General features: G+C 39.6%; 1 protein-coding gene and 3 long non-coding RNA genes across 12 annotated transcripts; 2 read left to right on the top strand and 2 right to left on the bottom strand.

Annotated features, from left to right (window-relative positions):
• Positions 1-1246: 1246 nt before the first annotated feature.
• On the bottom strand, positions 1247-3516 carry LOC307020293. Its single transcript, XR_013802834.1, has 3 exons — positions 3216-3516; positions 2287-2408; positions 1247-2083 (listed from the first exon to the last, which is right to left on the bottom strand). It is a non-coding gene; the product is annotated as an uncharacterized lncRNA (long non-coding RNA).
• A 4346-nt stretch (positions 3517-7862) lies between these two features.
• LOC307024778 lies at positions 7863-12658 on the top strand. Of its 2 annotated transcripts, none has more exons than XR_013803990.1 (4): positions 7863-7948; positions 9028-10046; positions 10495-10650; positions 11659-12658. It is a non-coding gene; the product is annotated as an uncharacterized lncRNA (long non-coding RNA). The 2 variants fall into 2 exon arrangements; XR_013803991.1 differs by having other exon boundaries at positions 7867-7968.
• Positions 12659-13858: 1200 nt separating this feature from the next.
• LOC307014900 lies at positions 13859-14237 on the top strand. The gene is made up of 2 exons (XR_013801347.1): positions 13859-13915; positions 13958-14237. It is a non-coding gene; the product is annotated as an uncharacterized lncRNA (long non-coding RNA).
• Positions 14238-14734: 497 nt separating this feature from the next.
• LOC307014861 (uncharacterized protein) lies at positions 14735-21763 on the bottom strand (the record flags this gene model as incomplete). 8 transcript variants are annotated; one of them, XM_079643071.1, is made up of 8 exons in its annotated part: positions 15147-15286; positions 16208-16315; positions 16526-16661; positions 17283-17624; positions 17780-17945; positions 18593-18732; positions 19649-19836; positions 21542-21763. In XM_079643071.1, the coding sequence occupies 5 exons, from the start codon at positions 21761-21763 to the stop codon at positions 17327-17329; spliced, it is 1014 nt and encodes a 337-aa protein (XP_079499197.1). In that variant the 3' UTR covers positions 15147-15286; positions 16208-16315; positions 16526-16661; positions 17283-17326. The 8 variants fall into 8 exon arrangements, with proteins under 8 accessions (XP_079499202.1, XP_079499197.1, XP_079499196.1 ...); XM_079643073.1 differs by having other exon boundaries at positions 15148-15286; positions 16262-16315; XM_079643069.1 differs by having other exon boundaries at positions 15149-15286; positions 16079-16315.
• Positions 21764-21843: the final 80 nt, after the last annotated feature.

Raw genomic sequence — 21843 nt, 5'->3', positions numbered from 1 at the left:
TTTTATTAATAACAACTTTTTTTTACTGTCATATTAGTATTGTATACCTGTTTACTTTATTCTCTTATTTTTCTATAACTATAATGATCATATAAAGATGTGCCACTGCCTTTACCTCAATGGTTGGAGAAAAAGCTTCTTATATTCGTTAGGATAGCTAGCTAACCAGATGCTAATAACAACAAAGTTATTTTCTGTATGATCAGTATGACAGATGAACAGATTGCCACTGGGCTTACAACTAAAGAAACAGCCACGTAAAAACTGCGGCATGTGTACGGCTCCTTATGGGTACTGCAATTTGTGAAGTCCCGGCCCGGAGCCGCGTTCTGGTGCTCTCCGTTAGAACTACACTCCTGTCAGACGAGACATATACCACGTGATGACACGTTAGGCTCGTGTTGTGTTCAAGGACCCTGAACTTGGCCAGGAAAAACAAGCTTGTTTAATTATTTTGCGGTCTAGATTTCTTGAATTTTTTTCTTTTTTGCGTGTGTTTATAAATTACCTCGAGGGCAGTACCAAATGGTCTCGCGGGCCGTATATATCGAAAGCCAAAAGTGCCATAATACGCCCGTAAGTTGGTCCGTAGTTTCCCCGTAAGTTGGTGCGAAACTACGGACGAACATACGGGCGTATTTTCGCGCGGTTTTTCATATGATAATGAGCCCCTCCTTCTGATTTCCATAGCCAATGAGTTCAAAGTTTCTGTAACGAATCAGTGAAGAGTAAAGCCAGACCAAAGTAATCTGTAGAGGAAAAGTTCCTGACATTGTGAGGCTGTGAATTGTACATTATCCCAGATTGTACGACCAGATCCCTCTGGAGTGTGAAGTTAAGGGTATTTTCTCAATTTTTAGATGTCTCCTTAAATCACCTTTTTAAATGTACTTCTTATAACATGGCATGGTGTTACATATCAAAATGTTCAGTCTCTGGTCTTGCTAGAAATGCCAAGTCACTCACCTTAGAGCACTGTGTTATGAGATACTTAGCTTAAAAATCCGATTTTTGGAAAACTTATAAAAAGTACTCATGTCATCAATTTTTTTTGGTGTACCAACGTTTTTGGTTCACAAAAGTAATGAAATATATGAATTACCCTATATAAATGTGTTATTCATGAAAATGTGTACATTTGAATTTCGAGTAAAATACTCTACTTTCACCACAGAAAAGTTACATCAGGACTGATTCATGACTTCATATTCCATATTGAGGTTCATGTGATGTGTACAAATACAAATTGAGCATTACAACCAACTATTTATGTTAACATAAGAAACTGTAAAATCTCAATATTTACAATACAGGGTTCATACACTTTTTCACCAATGATGTTCCATGACCTTTACCTCATTTTCCATGACCATAAAAAAAGACTCTTTCATGTGGCTAGCATGCCTTGCCCATATTCGAAATATTGAATATTTTACAACAGTTTGCATTTAGCACATCTTGGGTCAATGTCTTTTGATAACCACAATTGGTATTTATCCTTTAGAAGCCATACATTGTTGAAACTGCACTTCCCTGGCATCTTGGCAGCTTTATATGAAATAGTAGCTCCTGTAGACTAGAGGGCGTGATTGTAAACATCCCTCACCAGTGAAATACTCAATTGTACGTTTCATTATACGATACAGTATTTATTATCATTATAGTATTACTATTTTGGCGATTAGATAACATAAATTATATTTGATGCAACTTTAGTTATGTTTCCATGACTTTTCCTAAACTTTGGGAAAAATATTGCATTCCATGACTTTTCCAGGTTTTTAATGACCGTACGAACCCTGACAATATCAAAACTTTCTCAACCAACTATTCATTATAAATGTAAAGACAGGGGGAGCAGTGTCATGGTGTTTGTCTGTCTTCCGAGACAGTGGCTCTGGCTGCTGTGTAGGTGCGGGTGATGGTGCATGGGCTGCTGGTGGCTGTGTCGGAGGGAGGGGTGTGCTAGGCGAGACTTCTTTGCTGGCTGGGTTGATCGTGATGGCTGTGGTGAAGGCCCTTGAGCCACGGTAGATCTTGACCTGGGGGCAGGCACAGATGGAGGTTCTTGCTGCCCAGGCAGCTGTGAAATCGGAAAGAAATATAGGACAATAATTACTACTAAGTTAATTAAAATAAAGTTCAAGTGGAAAGTTTCTCAAGCACAAATAACAATGCACAACTCAAAATAAAATGGGGAGGTGGGACAGGAGTCTCTCTCTCTTACAACCTATTTAACTATGTTACACCCACACAATGAAAGTACACTATTACTGTAATATTTACATTGACCTATCTTCAAATGGATCCTTGTTGTGGTTGCTGTATTCTCCAGGTTCTGATGCTCCATCTCCACTGCTGCTAGTGTTACAAGTCTGCTGTGCAGGGCTGGTAATCAGATAATAAGCCTGTTGATCAGGATAAAAGAATGAAGCAGAGGAAAAGTTGCTGTCGTTTGTGTGGTTGTCCTAGCCAGGATTTATTAAACACATTAATAAATTCACTTACAAATTATATCCGTTTTCTCTATTTATCTAATCATTCTCTGGTTTGATGCCACATGTATCTCTGCTTTGTGTTGTGTGGTCGAATTAATATGACTTCCTTCTTGCCAACCAGGTTTATTATCTGTGCAAACAGAATATAATGACAGCAGGAAATGGCTTCACCAGCTTTCTACCTCAATACTTCTCCTCAGTGAGGCCTGAAGCTAACTGAGAATGTACATTCTACATACATTTAGCCAATCAAAATAACTGTATGTCTGACATATTTCGTTTTCTAATAAAAAATGGACATAAATCCACATGCCATATTATGACTTTCATGAAGGATTAAAGCCTTTTTCATTTACAGTATAATACAGTGATAACAGATAACACACACAACCCGACTGTACTCACTTTAACATGGCTGTTGTACAGGCACAATATTAGCATAGCATTCGCGCTTTAGCATTTAAATAATATGAACAATTATGACCTCAGACCAGCATTTCACATATTTATACAAACAGAATAAACTTAAAATGTAAGCCAGACTAGTGCAAGGGACTCATACACATAGTGGTTTGAGCCCTACATTAGCGGACGCCATTAGCCACACGCTAGTGGCGTAGCTCACAGAATGACATTAAACTACACATAAAACAGTTTCAAAGACACTTCTTAGATCGAAATATGACATAATCTGTGTACACAGTACACACTACTAACCTGTTGAACAGGAGAAAGTAATGAAGCAGAGGGAAAGTTGCTGCCATGTGTCTGTCGTCGTCGTCTTCTTCTTCTTCGTCGTCGTTGTCGTCGTTGTCTTCTTCTTCTTCTTCGTCGTCGTCGTCGTCGTTGTCTTCTTCTTCTTCTTCTTCTTCTTCTTCTTCTCTCGGCCCATGCCGTTTCTCTAACGCTAAACCGGAAGTGAGGCTAAGAACAGCGAACTTCAAGATAAAAATACCATTAGCACTCCTAGTGGTGACTTTTTGAACTGCAAACATTCCTCATTCCACCACTGCACCACTTTCCTCCTACCCTCTGTTGTTCTTTTTGGTATAGTTTTATTTGCTGCTTCTTTAATGTGCATTGTGATTTGATTTGAGCACTCCTCTATACTTCCTTCTAATGCTAACAATTGTGCTGACTCCTTACGGCAAAGTCTACATTTCTCCCAGTCTGCTTTACCAAAGCACCACCTGGAAAATATACTCACTTCTTATTTGTGTTGATGATAGTGAAAACTGGGTAACGATCACTTCCTATGGTACAGTCACTTTTTACATACCATTCACACGATTTAGCTAAACTATCCGTCACAAGTGTGAGGTCCAAGCATGATTGTGTCCCCCTATTCACGTCTATTCTTGTTTTTTGTCCATCATTAAGGCAAAAACAATGATCTTTCCTCTTTCTTCTACAACATCCCCATTACTGTCTGTTTGACTGCTTCCCCATAGGCTGTTGTGAGCATTAAAGTCACCACACCATACTTCCCTTCTGTGAGGCGTCCCTGCTATTGTCTGTCAAGTTTCAATGTGAAGATTTTTACACGGGTTATAGAAATTGACAAGCTTTATGCTTCCTTCTTTCATTGGGCTGCACATTTCTAGTATGACACATGCCTTGTCTTCAGGGGATGGTACTGGGGGCTGAAAAGAAGAACCGGTTCCGACCCAAAAGAGCACTAGCACGGAGCTAGAACGGGAACCGCGTTGGTGTGAAAGGGGCACTGTGTTCTTTGTTCCGTTTTAGAAAGGAAGTGTGAATACACAGATTCTGATTCTGAAGAAAACGGATATAATTTGTAAGTGAATCAGAGCTGGTCAGATAATAAGCCTGTTGAACAGGAGAAAAGAATGAAGCAGAGGGAAAGTTGCTGCCGTTTGTGTGGTTGTCCTAGCCAGAATTTATTAAACACATTAATAAATTAATAAGTGTGATTGTCATTCATGGGGGTATTGATGGGTATAGCCGCCTGGTCGTCTTCCTCCGGGCCTCAGACAACAACAGGAGCACTACCGTGATGATGAGCTTCATGGACGCGGTGGCCAAGTATGGTGTGCCCTCGAGGGTCAGAACCGACCATGGGGGCGAAAACAACGCTGTCTGCCTAATGATGAACATCTTCAGAGGCTCTCACAGAGGCAGTGCTCTCAGTGGAAGAAGCACTCACAACCAGAGAATAGAACGGCTCTGGGGTGACCTGTGGCGAGGTGTGAGCAACGTCTATTATGACCTCTTCAACAAGTGAAGGCACAATAGACGTAGACAATGAAATGCACATGTGGGCCCTGCATTATGTCTATCTCCCACGCATAAACCATGACCTACAGGGTTTTTTGGACCAGTGGAACAATCATGGGTTGAGGACCGAAAGACACCAGAGTCCCATACAACTTTTTGTCCAAGGTTGCCTGGAACGGCAGGGCCAGACCACTTCTGCCATGCAGAGCCTCTTTGGTGGAGGACAAGGAGATGCTCAGGAGGAGCCAGATAGAGAGGGTGGAGCTGATGCAGGGGATGTTGCATTGGACTGGCCAGAGAGGGTCACCGTACCTCGAAACCAGCACCTGCTAAGCGATGAGGACATGGAGCAACTCACCGCACAGTTTGATCCTCTTGCTGGTCGTAGAGGAGATCTTGGACTGGACGTCATCCAAAATATACTGTCATTCATGGCAACATTGAATGTTGTCTCATTTTGTCACGGACATGACACATATTTCACAGCTGCTCCCCTGCAGGCTGTTCTTTGTCCTTTGAACTCATACAAATTGCCTTTTTTAAAACTACTACTTTGCACATTTTTCTAGTGTGCAGAGTATATATGTGTGTACCTATGTTTTTATGTTGCAGTATTCAAGTTAATTTTCCTTAAATAAATTACTTAGTTTAAACAATGGTCTCTCTCATTGATGTTGTGACAGTTACTAGCCCGCTTGTGGCCTGCACTTTGCCACGGTGACTGGGCTTTATATAGTCATCCATTGGGATGTGTTTTCGACAAATAACAGTCCAGACCTCATGGGGGGAATTCAATAATAGCCACAAAATGTTTTTTTAAAGAAAACATAATGTGTTGACATTGATATATTACAAAACATATCCCTGAGTTTAACATTGTTCATTAGTGCCACGGTACATAAGCACATACTGTAGGAAAGCAACATAAAAAAGCTATAGATGAATGCACTATGCATTGCTGCCTGAGAACATGCACAGCTTGAAATGCTATTAATATCTGCATGAAGTTTAAAAAATGCTCTTGTTTCTTTTACTAATTACAATGCTTTTCAACATGTATCTATCCATTTTCATTCAGTCTTCATACGCGATGCTGTTTCTTGGTGAGCTTGACAGTAATTCTTGACTCCAATGAGGTGAAGAGGCTAAAATTAAGTTTATAATGTAATCTCTGGATGATCTCAGACATCTAGGATATGTTCTTGTGAGTACCTGGCCATAATGTAATAAAATATTCCGACTGACTAATTTTGATACCACTTTTACCTACTGATAATCTAAAACCTAGCAACGGATAATGTAAAATTCTCGTGAAAATGCATAATTGGGAATTGATCACGTTTTCAGGTTAAAGTTATACATTCGGTGTTCTAAGACCTGGGATGTATGTCATACATGTGTGCCATGGCATTCAGCTAAACTGAAAATATCTCCATCACAGCTACACACTGTGTTGTGTGTCCACTTGCACTTCATCCCCTCGTCACCCTGTTAGTATATAAGTCCTGGTTTTCTGTCCTGTTCTTGTCGGTTCCTTGTTTGTCTATGTCATGAAGATCTGTTTTTTTCCGTGTTGATTGTTGTTACTTGAGTTCCTGTTCTGCCTGTTAAATATACATTTTTGTGAAGTTTTCTGCTGTCTCCGCATTTGGGTCCAACCACTCCTTGCTTCACATGACAATGATTGATTTGTACTATATATCGAATTGCTATTTTTGCCATTATTGTATTGTAATTGGTGCTTTTGCAGGGAATTATTATTATTACTTTAAATCTCATAGATATTAACATTATTATACATATGGCTGAAATAATCATCATCATTAATTGTTTTGTGATATTATGTCCCTCTTGTTTTCATATATATATATATATATATATATATTTATATATGTGTCCCTTCTTCCTTCACAAGCACTATATATATATATCTATTCTGAAGCATGCAATGAAATACGGTAGAAGCAGAAAATGCTGCAGTGTTTGTGATGAACCTTTGACATTTCTGAATAAGTCTCAGAACCATTTTGTGGTACACTCTAAAAAGTGTACTTGATAGTAGTTGAAGTAACTTAATACATTTAATACATCTGATTCAGATTTATGCTTTAGAGCTTCCAATGTACTTTTGTGGGTTGTATTCATGTGATTTTTTTGTTCGTTGATTTGACTTGCTATTTTGTTATCAGTGAAAGCAAATCAATCAAGTTTCTCTCATCTAACGTGCGTGTGACGTCATGACGTCAACGTCAACGTCTTTGCCAGATCTTTCCACCGTCACATGTGCCGCCTTTTTCTTTTGAGACGTGACTTCGACATACGTTAAGTGTGATTCAGACAAGTTATATTTCTTATATAAAAATAATGTACAATGTCAGATATAACATGTTCCACCTAAATTGTTTAACCAAACCAAACCAAGCTATGATGCACTGGCTCCACTGTTAGCTAAACCGCTAGATTTAGCTCAAACATGACGATAGTTGGTTGCTTGCGGGTAGAAGCCTACTCTCTTGGTTTAATATTGTCACTGAAATGTGTTAAAGTTATTCCTATTGTGTACTGGCGTAGCTGCTTATTACCAAATTAGCGCAAACTAATGCGCAAACTGGGTCATGTTAAGGCTAGTACTATCATTATTAGTACATAGCTTGTCACCAAACTGCACACTTTTTTTTGGTACTATTTCGGCGTGTGTGTGTGAACGGTTTAATGTAGTGTCACCGCCGCTGCGTCGAGTGTAATTATAAAGACGATACGGCATCACCGAGCAGTGAGGGGGCATGTTGCGCTGGTGAAAGCCCGGTGATGCATACGGCTGACGAACATAGAACTTAACCTCGCTGTGTGGGAGATGTAGTAATAATTTGTTGTGCCGGTCGCCTCGATGGCGGGACTCCCTTCTTGTTTGCTGGAAGTGATTGATGCGGCGTTGATAAAGCCTCACATTTATAGTAGCTCGGTGGTTAAAGCGTTATCCAGCTCTGTGTTGCTGTGCTAATGTGCTAATAACTTAAGAAGCTGTTGCAAATTACACTACAACTACATTTGGGGTGATAATACGTGACTGTGAAAGCTTAACAACGAATAGAAATGTCCCCCCTAATACAGTCAGTATATAAATGTATTTCTTTTTCTTCTCATGATTTCTCATGCCTGACCGGTGGTGGTTTCTTCAGGCTTTGACACATCGTATTGGACTACTACCTAAGGTACGTGAAGCTACACTACTGTGAGTGATATAGAGAGTACTTTAATGTTGCTGTGTGTTCTGAAAGTAATTTCAACGTAAACGCAAAGTGCAGGAGATGATTATAGGACAAAATCCACTGTTTTGTCTTCTGTGGAGTTATTCAATTTAGAGTTCAGCCAAAGCTAATATACAAATTATTTTTTACCTACAAAGATACTCCCAGTAAAGTGTGGGATGATCTTGATCTATGGGGACTCCCAGAGTTTTGTGAAATCCTCCAAATGGTGATACTGCAGGACAAGTTGATCTTCATTGTGAAAAAGATCAGTGGATGGTACATTGAACATTATAGAGCTTATGATCTCAAAACGTCACCAGGCAAGGAAGTGGAACTTCTTGAGCCACAAGATGATTACCCACTGGCAGACTTCAGAATCCGAGGGATGCGTCTTGTCACATTGAAAAGATATGTCCATGTTTAAATTGTGAGGAATCGAAAAGTGATGTTTCATTAGGTGGAAAAAGAAATAATTCATAACTATTGTGTTCTCAAAACAGATTTATTTCATACCAGTGTTTTTTTTTGTTTTCAAAGGTTTTATTTATCATTTCACCAACAAATAATTACAATAGGTAAATATCAGAAAATAATTTGTGAGAACACTCAAACAGTGTGTGGGCTTTTTTTGAGTGGTCAGAGTTTTAATGCTTCACCTGCAGAACAACAATATATTTGTTTTTTTATGACTTCCTATACATATTTGTTATTGGTGCAAGACTAACTATCAACCCTTTGGAGATTGCAAATGATAACATTCAAATTTTTTGCACATACAAGTTGTCAACTGCAGATTTCATTTATTTAAAAGGAACCTAACATTGAGGGTAAGGGTGGGCATTATGTCTTTTTTTAAATATGTGCTGATGGAGTCCAGTCAGCAAATGCCGCCAGTGGAAAAGGGATTAACACGAAGTTGTAGTCCTTTTACTGAAAACTGATAACACATCTATAAGATGATACATTAACAGTGTTAATAATGAGGAATTATGTTTAATGTGCCTTTCTTAAAACGTATTGCGCTTGTGTTGCCTTCTCAGACTGCCATGGCTGATTCGACGCCTGCAAGACTGAAAGTGATTTTGGGGGAGAACAACATTGAAAAACTGTCACTTCCAAATGGCATACCGGAATCATTGGATGACCTTCTCATCAAGTTAAAGACTTTCTTTGGGTTAAAGGGCGACGTCAGACTGCAGTACATGGACCAAGACTTTGGCAACGACTTCTTCAATCTGAATTCCACCACTCAATTTCAGGATTTGGGAACAATCAAAGTTATCCACCAGCAAACAAATACACCTTTTGAACATTGCCACTGATACCACATCATCGTCTTCACTTGAGTGTGATGGCAATGTTTCTTTGGCATCAGATGACACAATAATCCTCTCATTCCCCGAATCTGTGTCCTCTCGAGCCAAACAGTGGCCAGCGGACTTTCCGATTCCTCAATTTTCATATGACACGGAGCTGCAGCTAGTGAAAGGGAATTCTGAGTTTAATGGAAGCCACAAAATGTTGACTGTCAACTCCCGAAGCAAGTCTGATATTCTGAATAGACTTGCAGAAACAATTTCTGGATACAAGGCCTATCCAGATGATTCACATTTCTGCACAGTAGCAGAGGCTCTTATCAAAAAGCATCCTTGTTTGAAAGAACCTGGCTCATTCAATGGCTGCAATGGATGGAAACAGCGCCTGAAATATAAGATGGGGAAACTACAGGACTCAGCTCAAATTGCAGGGGTGCCCAGAGCTGGTGGTAAATTCCCTGAAACCTAAAGCTGCTACAGATGCTTTCCCTGCTAAAAAATTTAAGAGGCCAAAGCGAGCTGAGTCTAACTTTTATCCATCCTTCCCCACTGGTGCCAATCTGGAAAGCCTGGAAAAAGAAAGAATAGAACTTCTGACAGACATCAGGATAAGGAACAATAATAGGGTCATCGCAGACAAAATAGCTCACACGTTCGCCTACAGACGACAGGAGGTGGTAAACCAAGAGCCATGAATCAAGGACTTCAAAGACAGGTGGCCGGCACTGTTCCAACAAAAAGAGGTAATAATCTAGTGTGTATCCATTTTTTAGTAAGCTTTTATCCATTCATCATAATATGGTGTGGTAAAGATTATGTTTAACAGTGTTTACTGACAGAATTTACATTTTTAATTTGTTATACTTTTTGCCAGTGTGTAGGCATGCTTAGTTTAGTTTTTTTTCCTCGAGCGTGTAGAACCAAAGAAAATACAAATGAAACAAAAGGTGATACAGTACTATACAAATGAATGCAATAACGAAACATTTAATTAATAATTGAATAATCTGTAGTGTCATTGTCTGGTATCAATAAACAACAAAGCTTTAGCTAATTACACGTCCGAAAAGGGGTCGGAAGAAGTTTACACTTGCTTCAAAGGTTCTTTTTTCAAATGTTAATTGCATACAGACTGAGTTCAATTGAATTTTTATGAATTTACTCAGTCATTTTTGTATTATTCTTTCATAGATCAATGCAGAGTTCCAGAGGATAATGACCATTCCTCTTGAGGAGAAGTTTATAACCCAGTTGGACATTCACTCAAGTCAGCTAATCACAGTCATCCGTGCCAAAGGAGGATCAAAACGTCAAAAGAATGCTGACATCATGGACATTTTTGACCAGGTAAATCTGCATTGTCAAATGAGTCCTTGCCAGCTAAAAGGGATACATTTTGTGTATCCTTTTATAGATGCATTGGGAGGGCAACCCTTGTTTTATGAAACTCTGTAACTAGGACTGTCCATTTGTTTCTAAATAAAATGAAGGATTTTAGCTGTAAGAGTAAGGAAATCTGTCAATAGACATTTTGAAAAATAAAATTAACCAAAATAATGTTGTCCCAGACTGAAGACATTCATCTTCGGAGGGAGTGTGTCCTGAGAGCCCTCATTATCTTCCTGGGAGAAGATCCAGATGAGCTGATCAAGGAATATCTAGTTTGCATGTCAGCACAGCTTGTCAAAGGCACACGTGCTAATACATATTAGATTGATATTAATGCTGTAAAAGGGACATTTCTCTACTCAAATAACACCTGTCGGGTTTGATTATATTCATAATCTTGGACATTTGACATCATGTAAGTTTAAAGCACCTTTATGGTTTTCCAACTCCTCATAGCACTTTAACACCACGTTCAAATTCACCCATTCATACACTGATGGACCATGCCACCTGCTCATCAGGAATAACTAAAGCTTAGCATCGGAATTTGGGTTTTTAGTAATTTTCCCAAGTATACCGCGAAACACAACATGTATATGTAAAAAGTAGTCCTAGCATGTTTTTTTTTTTTTTTTAAATACTCTTTGTTGAATTTTACACATTTTAACACAAAACACAGAACAATGCACGACAACCCACCCCCACAGACAGCCACACAGCACGTCCACAATTTGACAACAATTGAATGATATTAATATTAATCCTTCTCAACATAATCGCAATAATACAGATGGATCAGATGAGATGAATGAATAAAATATTAGGTTCTGATCATGTGAGTCGTCAGAATAATCAGTGAGTAATCACAGAGTAGGACTCCGGCCAGTGATATTATTGTCCCATATTAAGTGCATATTAGTGAAAAGTGATGCCAGTGATGTTTGTTGTCATTTACTCCTACTCTAGGACTCCAGAACAGATGATCTTCCGAAGGAGATGGAGGAGCTAACAATGGGTGTGTTTGTGATACGGTAGGAGGAGGAAGGACTGCAGGAGCCACCAGCAGACATCGGCATCATCATCAAGGGCGTGGAGGTGCTGAATTAACTGCCTTCAGTTGCCTCAGCTTGTGCCCTCCTTCTGGGTTTGCTATATGCACTCAACATAGCATATCCAAAACCCCCTTCATTTCACTTTTGAAGTACTTCAGAAAATAATCATGCAGCTTGACCAACACAAGATGTCTGCCAAAGTGCAAAGTCTGTATGGCAGACTTCAAAGCTCAGAGTAACGACAAACAAAACAATGGTTTCCTCCTCTGGGCCAAAACATGGCCTAGTGCTGTATTAGCACAATGGCGTCTTGACATCGGACATTGCACATGTAAAAGAAAATGTTGTGGGTGCGGTAGGTTTTTGTTTCACCATTTTAGTTTCGATTCCAAGAAACGGTTGAGTTGTGCATTGTTATTTGTGCTTGAGAAACATTCCACTTGAACTTTATATTTTAATGAACTTAGTAGTAATTATTGTCCTATATTTCTTTCCGATTTCACAGCTGCCTGGGCCTAGCAGCAAGAACCTCCATCTGTGCCTGCCCTGCACCCAGGTCAAGATCTACCGTGGCTCAAGGGCCTTCAACAGAGCCATCACCACCAAGGACCAGCATCACTACAGCGGCCTCCACCTCCATCTGTGCCTGCCACAAGATTAAGATACACCTCGGTACAAAGGCCTCCACCACAGCCATCACGATCAACCAAGCCAGCAAAGAAGTCTCTCCTAGCAGACGTACCTCCCACACAGCCGCCAGCATCAACCTGGGACAATCACACCTACCTCCCTCCGACACAGCCACCAGCAGCCCATGCACCATCACCCCCACCTACACAGCAGCCAGACCCACTGTCATGGAAGACAGACCATTACACTGCTCCCCCTGTCTTTACATTTATAATGGATGGTTGGTTGAGAAAGTTCTGATATTGTAAATATTGAGATTTTACAGTTTCTTATGTTAACATAAATAGTTGGTTGAATAAAAATGTTTAATGCTCAATTTGTATTTGTACACATCATCACATGAACCTTAGTATGGAATATGAATCAGTCCTGATGTAACTTTTCTGTGGTGAAAGTAGAGTGATGGAAATATTTTTACTCTAAATTATAATTTATACATTTTCATTTTAGACATGAACAACACATTTATATAGGCCTATAGTGTAATTCATATATTTCACTACTTTGGTGAACCAAATCTGAAACAGCAAAAAAAATGGATGACATGCGTACATCTGTGTTTGACAACAGTTTTGAAGTTTTTCAAAAATCGGATGTCTAAGCTTAGTATCTCATAAGGTGAGTGACTTTGCATTTCTAGCAAGACCAGAGACTACTGAACATTTTGAGATGTAACACCATGCCATGTTATAAGAAGTACATTTAAAAGTTGATTTAAGGAGACATCTAAAAATTGAGAAAATACCCTTCACTTCACACTCCAGAGGGTTAAGGAAAAGGGTAAGGCAATTGTATTTTTTTATATATATATATTTTATATTGTTTGATTTATTGATTATATTCAAAGGAAAATTAATACTTGGTCCCCTTGGAACTTTTCATCTACTTCATAGTACATCTGTGTTTTCACAAGAGTTTTTAAGTTTTCCAAAAATCTGATTTCTAAGCTAAGTATTTCATAAGACAGTGCTCTAAGGTGAGGAGTGACTTTGCACTTCTAGCAAGACCAGAGATTGAACATTTTTGATATGCAACACCATGTTATAAGAAGTACATTTAAAAGGTGATTTAAGGAGACATAAATACCCTTCACTTCAGTAAGATAAGGTATGGCGATTTTATTTTTAAAAGACAATGAAGGCAGGATATATTGATTGATATATTTATTATATTGAAAGGGAAATTAATACATAGTCCCATGCATCTGGAATAACGTACAATTTACAGCCTCACAATGTCAGGAACTTTTCCTCTACATATTGCTTTGGTCTGGCTTTACTCTTCACTGATTCGTTACAGAAACTTTGAACTCATTGGCTATGGAAATCAGGAGGGGCTTATTATCATATGAAAAACCGCGCGAAAATACGCCCGTATGTTCGTCCGTAGTTTCGCACCAACTTACGGGCCTCCCTGTAAATTTATGGAAAGCCAAAAGTGCCATAATACGGGGGTGAAAAAACGCGCGAACATACGGGGAGGTCCGTTTTTTCGCGCGAAAAAACGCGCGAACATACGGGGAGGTCCGTTTTTTCGCGTGAAAAAACGGGCCAATATACGGGCGAATGTTCGCGCGGTTTTTTATATGATAATGAGCCCCTCCTTCTGATTTCCTTAGCCAATAAGTTAAAAGTGTCTGTAACCAATCAGTGAAGGGTAAAGCCAGACCAAAACAATCTGTAGATGAAAAGTTCCTGACATGGTGAGGCTGTGCTGTAAATTGTGCATTATTCCAGATTCAGGGGACTAAGTATTAATTTGCCTTTGAATATAATAAATATATCAATCAATATATCAATATAACCTGCCTTCATTGTTTTTTTTAAATAAAATGGCATTACCCTTTTCCTTAAACCTCTGGAGTGTGAAGTGAAGGTATTTTCTCAATTTTTAGATGTCTCCTTAAATCCACTTTTAAATGTACTTCTTATAACATGGCATGGTGTTACATGTCAAAATGTTCAGTAGTCTCTGGTGTTGCTAGAAATGCAAATTCACTCACCTTAGAGCACTGTCTTATGAGAAACCTAGCTTAGAAATCCGATTTTTGGAAAACTTCAAAACTGTTGTGAAACACATATGTACTCATGTCATCCATTTTTTTTGGTGTTTCAGATTTTGTTCACCAAAGTCTTTGGTTCACAAAAGTAGTGAAATATATCAATTACACTATAAGCCTATATAAAAGTGTTGTTCATGTCTAAAATGAAAATGTGTAAATTATAATTTAGAGTAAAATATTTCCATCCCTCTACTTTCACCACAGAAAAGTTACATCAGGACTGAATAATGACTTCATATTCCATACCAAGGTTTATGTGATGTGTACAAATACAAATTCAGCATTTCAACTTTATTTTTCAACCAACTATTTATGTTAACATATGAAACTGTAAAATCTCAATATTTCCAATATCAGAACTTTTTCAACCAACTATTCATTATAAATGTAAAGACAGGGGGTCTTTGTCCATGGTCTTTGTCTGTCTTCCAAGACAGTGGGTCTGGCTGCTGTGTAGGTGGGGCTGATGGTGCATGGCCTGCTGGTGGCTGTGTCGGAGGGAGGTAGGTGGGATTGTCCCGGGTTGATGCTGGTGGCTGGATTGGAGGTACGTCTGCTAGGCGAGACTTCTTTGCTGGCTGGGTTGATCGCGATGGCTGTGGTGGAGGCCTTTGTACCGAGGTGTATCTTGATCTTGTGGCAGGGACAGATGGAGGCCGCTGTAGTGATGCTGGTCCTTTGGTCCTCGGTGGTGATGGCTCTGGTGAAGGCCCTTGAGCAACGGTAGATCTTGACCTTGGTGCAGGCACAGATGGAGGTTCTTTCTCCTAGGCCCAGGCAGCTGTGAAATCTGAAAGAAATATAGGACAATAATTACTACTAAGTTCATTCAAATAAAGTTCAAGTGGAATGTTTCTAAAGCACAAATAACAATGCACAACTAAAAATAAAATGGAGAGGCGGGACAGGAGTCTCTCTCTTACACAGGTATTTTCCAGTTATTTCCCATTCAATATAAAGTCACAGACACAAATATAACTACATCTATAGGTGTGTATGTGTGGGACGAATACAAGTTGATGTTATTCATCTACACATGTTACCTCACTTTTACACACAGAAATCACTTTTACACAGAGTAAACGTTTACTAACGGAGAGTCTATTTTGTCACAAGAGAAAGTTCATGACTATCGATAAGAATACAAACAATACCTATGTGGGATTCACCATCAAAAAGTTTGTTCTCTTTTATCCTCCTAATGACACGCTCTACATGAACCCTCAGTCTGGCAATGGCCTGTGTCTCCCTCACCTCATAGGCTGGCATTTGCTTCTGCTTTGACAGAAAAGGTGGGCAGTACACCTTGCATTTGCAGCAATCGCTGATCAGGAAGCTCTTATCTACCATCACTGCTATCACTGCTTTCAGTCAACAACGCAGCTATTCCAGATTGTTTGAAAATCTCCTTGTCGCTGACAGAACCACCATACAGACTGGAAACAAATGTCACTGCACCATGTGGGGCTATGCCAACCAGGGCTTTCATGGTGCAGTGAGATTTCTATGTAGAATACATTTCACTTTGGAGGAGGAGTGAGGATGGTGTTTGACACCTCAGCTCTGTGCAATCCAGGATCACCTGTGTGTCTGGGAAATCTTTGAATGCCTCTGGGAGGTGGGCTTGAACTTCTGCAGGTGTAAGCCAGATGCACTGTGACCCCAATAAAGTTGTAAGAAAACTTGTCCATGTTGCAATGATGCGGCTCACAGAGGACTGGTGTACGTTGAAGCGGTTTGCAAGGTCCCTCTCTTTCAAACCCACCGACAGGAAGCATAGAAAAAGGAAGAACTCGTCAATTGGCTGAAGCAGCTGTCTCTGGAAGATAAAAACAAAAAAAGGTTACTATATTAATGTCATGAGTGTAGCACACTATGGGAAAAACATTAAGTTGTTTTAGTTCTCTGATGTATTCAAAAAGGATTGAGTACTTTAGCCTTTTAGCCTACACAAAAGCAATGAAATGTCAGAGAGACATTTTCCCTTCAGTTTGTGTTTAGATTGTGTGTTAAAAGAAACGTAACCTACCGTTGATGGACGTGCGTGTGTAACCACTTCTTCATTACTCTTGGCAGTTGATATCGCTCTAGTAACACAAACCATTTAATGAATTGAAGGCTCAATTAAAAACCAGAAGGCCATCAGGTGGTTATAGCTCGGGAATCTGTACACAAAAGACACATGTCAGTCATTAATTGACAGTAAATACAATCGTGTTAACTGTAACACATGGGCTAATGCTTTCCTCTTGTTTGCTATAATACATTAAAATTCAAATAGACTGAGTAAGAAGGCACTAGGTGCAGGTATAGTAATCTACAGCAGTAAAATGTAGCAACTACATTAGCAGCAGTAATAATAATCTAAAACATACAGGGAACATTTTACACACAATGACTACGTTTAGTCTTCATTCTTACGTGTGCAACTGGGGGAAACGCAGTGGATATTGACATACTTTTACTTTGGTAAGGTTTTGAAGATTTCCACTTGTAGTAAAATATTCTCAGTATGTTGTTAGTATTAATATGTTTTACTCCACCACATTTAGTTAACCTTCATAGTTTCTAGTTACTTTTTATATATGAAAACACAGGATTTATGATTCTACATGTTCAGTTCAGGAGTATTTTAAAACCATAGTATTTGTACTTATACTTCAGTTAAGTTGAGTACTTATTCCAACACTGCATGCATATAGTCAGCGGTTACACGGCAGGTAAACAGGATTCTTTATAAGCTAACCCATCTCAAAAACTTGGATAGAATTTAGCCAAAACATTACCTTGTATAGAATCGGATGTTGTCGTCGGAGCCAGCAAACCTCTGTTAGCAAAACTCTCGCTGGACTCTTAACTCCTGCAGTTGCTTCTGCAGATCCTCCACTGTTTTGGAGTTGTCTTCTGCAGCTTGAGAGGACATGTCCAGTGAAGCTGCTTCTGGGTCTATCCGCCTCATGCTGTCCCGCACTCTGCGTCTCTGTATCCACATCTGCTGGGCCTGCAGCTGTGCCCTGACAGATTCAGGGCCAATCTGGTTATTCCCAGCCACTATCTCCTTGATGAGGTCGTCTAGTGTAGCATCTGAGATGGTGGAGTATGTCCCAGAGCGCAGCATGTGGAACTGCCTGAAAAATAAACATGTTTTAAATATATGAGACCTACGGTATTCAGATTTACTTTACAACATGCATAGTGTAACATGGCTACAACCCCTCCTTGGGATGTTTACAATAAATTGAGACAAGATGGCACTTCCAATGTTGAAGACATTGCTACATACCTCAATCGCCGTCTCACTGTGCGCAGAGATACTTTTAATATCTGTGCCATCTTTGTTGCTGTAAAACCACAGCTCCTCAAAAAAGAGATTTGCTCTCTGGAAATGCTGAATTGTGGGGGACCTCGACCACCCAACAAAATGAGTGGGGCGTGGTAGCCAGAATGACCTGCAACAACAGCAAAACATTAGATTACATTTATTGTCATTGTTGTAAAAGCAACGCATTTATGCCGTTGTGCCAGAAACGCACACAATGCGTCTATTTTATTGTCATTGCCCAGCCTAAAGATACTTTTAAAAAAAATGAAACGCAGTTTGGCATTAAACCAGTGGACATGCAATACACTATAGTTGTAGTATACAGTAAGAACAAAAGCATAAATGTGTATGGGCATAGAGATACATAGTTGCAGTCTGTGTCTTCCAACCCTGAAGACAGAGACTCCCCCTCTGGCCCCCTTTCAATGTCCTCATTCACACGTTTGATGATACGTGGTGTACTACAGATGGCCAGACTGCCCTCGACGGGGGAGGGGGAATAGCGTCTCCTCTACTGTGGCAGGATATAAAGGTGGAATTTGGAGTACAGTTTTAAGTGGACAACTCGAGACTCAGAGCGTCTCACCAGAATGTTGTAATTAATAGCTGGCAACTACAGATTAAAAAAGGTGTTTATATTGGTATTACCCATATTTAAAACAAATAATTACTTTAAAATGTATTGGCCTGTTGGACACTTAGTACTCAACAATACTAGCACTGGTTTATCAACGAAAGCCTATGCTAAAGTGAACAATTATCACATCGACCTACCTTGTTGTGCGGGTGTGGTAGGCCAAGATCTCCGGACTTCAAGTATATATTCCCGAAGGTCCTGAAGTAAAAGATCAGCTGTAGGGACGTTAATTAGCCTGCCCCGTGACCACTCGAGGCTCCTTTCCATGGTTTCTAACCTGCCAGTAAACGGTTTGGTGAAATAGGGGAGAAGACAGAATTTGTAAGTGTGAAAGATCTCACACAACCTCAGTTTAGGTTACATGCAAAAACAAACTACATTCCTTTGTGTTGGTAGTAGTGTTAACTGTGTACGTTATTCTCCCGACCAGGAGAGAAGCTTTAAAATAGGAGACTAAATGGAGTCTCTGTGAAAGTTCAATTGGGTACTTTAATTAAAAGAGGCGCGGTAGTGTTACAGACAGAATATTGTTCAGTCAGACAAACAGCTGTGATCTGGCTCTCCTCGATAGGGAAGAGAAGAGCCCGGATCTCTCCTCCGGTGCTGTTTATATATCGTCTGCTGGCTCCTCCCCGCCAGCCGGCTCGCCTCGTCTCTAATGTCCGTTATTGCATTTAAACAGAGGATAGGTTCTTTTCACATTCAATATATGCTTAACACGCAGTTTCTCCTCATATTCTCTTTCATCACTCTTCATTTAACACATTCTAAACGCTGTAATCAATACTCTAAACAATACTTCTCGGCTCGTTTGGTTTCCGGTCATTCCGGATGTTGTCACATGCTACTCTCGTCTGTAAATAATGTATTCAAATAAACTGTACCTTCATTTAATATTCAGCATGGTAGTATCTCGACATCTATAGTTGTAGTGTTAAGTCAGTAGGCTTCGGTTTGCACCACTCTCTCATTTCGCTACTAAATTCACCTCTTCAGGAAATCGTATATTAGCCACATGCTAAATGCTAACCGGAAATGAAGGATTTTCAGAATAAAAGCTTAACTGCTTGTGCACAAGAATTTCTGGTTTTTCAGTATAAAAGAGCATTAAAACTGACGGCATGTTTAAACTACATTTCCCCATTAAAACATTGATTTTAATTTCTAACAGTAGCAATAGGCTTGGCCCTTACCTCGTTACTGTGGATTGTAACACGGCATGACCGGCATCATCTGTTTGGAGAAGTCTTGTGCAGTCATTTATTGTCCTTTTGCAACGCAAGATGAAGTTTCTCGTGGACATTTTTCCGGCTGCTGCTACTGCTGCTGCATGCTTATAGAGAGGCGAAGTCCCTCCCTTTCCGGTTGAGCTCCATGGGACCTTATTTCGGAAAAGGTATGTATTGAAGTAAATGGAGAGAGAAAGATTATCTTTCGATCCCGTTTGAATTGAACCACAAATTACACATATGATTTTTGTCAATTTAAAAGATAATTTTGCAAGTCAAAAAAATTTAAATGTGTCGTAAAACTGTGAAGTAACACTTTTTTTTTGCCTGAAACCAGTCAATGACCTACATCTCCCGTCGCGCACCACACACCAAGACGGCCGTCACGTTGGCACATTTCACTTATTTCTAGTTGCGTATTTTTCATAGTCTTATATTTCAACAGTTTTACGACAAACTGAGTTTTTTGACATGGAAGTGATTGTTTAAGATGACAAACATCATAAGTGTAATTCGTGGCACAATTCAAACGGGATCAAAAGATAAGTTTTCTCTCAAGATATATTGCCTGATCTTTTCCCTAACAGCCCTGATACCGAAAATTCATGGTATTTTTCTTTCTTCAGTGTCTGGAAAAGCACAATTATGTTGTTTTTCCGGTTTTGTAGACAACGAAAAAAGTAAACAATCCTTCCTTTCTAAAACAGAACAAAGAACACAAAAATGATGCAATGTGCAATTGCAATTGCACTGAAGAGAAACATTCGAATTACATTTTTTTTTTTTTATAAATTAATACATCTGAGGCTGATCAATTCCCATTTATTTGAAACATGAACGCAGGCGACAGGCTACCACCTTAAACAACTGGAGAACAGACAGCTGTTGCCAAGCAGTTGGGACAATTAAGGTGAAGCAGACCTTGGAATACTTTGCATTTATACAAAGATTGTAAGTGAATGAAAAGAGATAACACAAAAAAACGTTTCCTTTCCGAGACTCGAGCCCGGCCCTCCCGGATATTAGACCCTTTGACCGTTAGTCTACAAGCAGATAGTGGATAGATTTAGTTTGAAAGATATAACTGGAGTCCACCCACGCAGCGTCGAAGTGCGCATATTTTAGATATTTAATCATATATTTTCGAATATAAGGGGTAGAAAATATGATTCAGATAACCGCATAAATATGTGGGCACATTTTCAATGTATATTGTCTTGTATAAATTAAGTTATACTCTCGAAGGCATGTTTATGTTAAATATTGTATATCATTACAAACAGCAGAGGGCAGTATAGGACACGGAAAGGCCTCAGTGGGCATGCCGTAAAAGGGAATGTGTTGCTGAGCGCATGCCGTAAAGTAAGTGTTGTTATTATGTGTCTGCCGCAGACTTGGCATTCTGGCTGGAACGGCAACAACGTTCCCTCTGCTTCATTCATTTCTCCTGTTCAACAGGTTAGTAGTGTGTACAAAGATTATGTCATATTTCGATCTAAGAAGTGTTTTTGAAACTGTTCTTTATGTGTAGTTTAATGTCATTCTGTCAGCTAGTTCGGCTCCACTACAGTGGCTAATGGCGTCCGCTAGCTTCTTTGTTCTTCTATGTTACTAGGTGTATGACTCCCGTGCAGTAGTTTGGCTTACATTTCAAGTGTATTCTGCTTGTATAAATATGTGAAATGCTGGTCTGAGTTCATAATTGTTCATATTATTGAAATTCTAATAGCGCGCTAATGCTATGCTAATATTGTGCCTATGATGTGCTGCGTACCGGTACGCCGAACCGGTACTGGACTTGTAAAAAGTTTCGGTTCAAGTCCGGTTAAAACCGGAACGTCGGGAACCGGTACTTACGTATATTCTCCTTTTTGTTCTAAACCATCTAAAACCTTCCATAGATCGAGAAATTTGCGCTGAGAAAAGACGAAAAACATTGTTTTGGCTTCTGATATGGCGGCCATTACTGAACTCACGAAGTCTCGCAAAATATCGCAACTGCTCGCGAGATCTGTGTGACGTCAAGGGAAGCTGGCTTAGACATAGTGGACACTGACAGCGTGGGATGCTGGTTGCCATATTTGGTAGTGTAGCTAAGCTAAATCCTTTGCATGTATGGTGATATAGTGTCTGCCGAAAGAGCAACACTTCACCCAAAC

This window comes from Notothenia rossii (genome assembly GCF_949606895.1).
Source record: "Notothenia rossii genome assembly, chromosome: 1".
Taxonomy (NCBI): Eukaryota; Metazoa; Chordata; class Actinopteri; order Perciformes; family Nototheniidae; genus Notothenia; species Notothenia rossii.
Note: the sequence above shows the minus strand (reverse complement) of the source record. Positions and strands in the feature narration are given on the sequence as shown.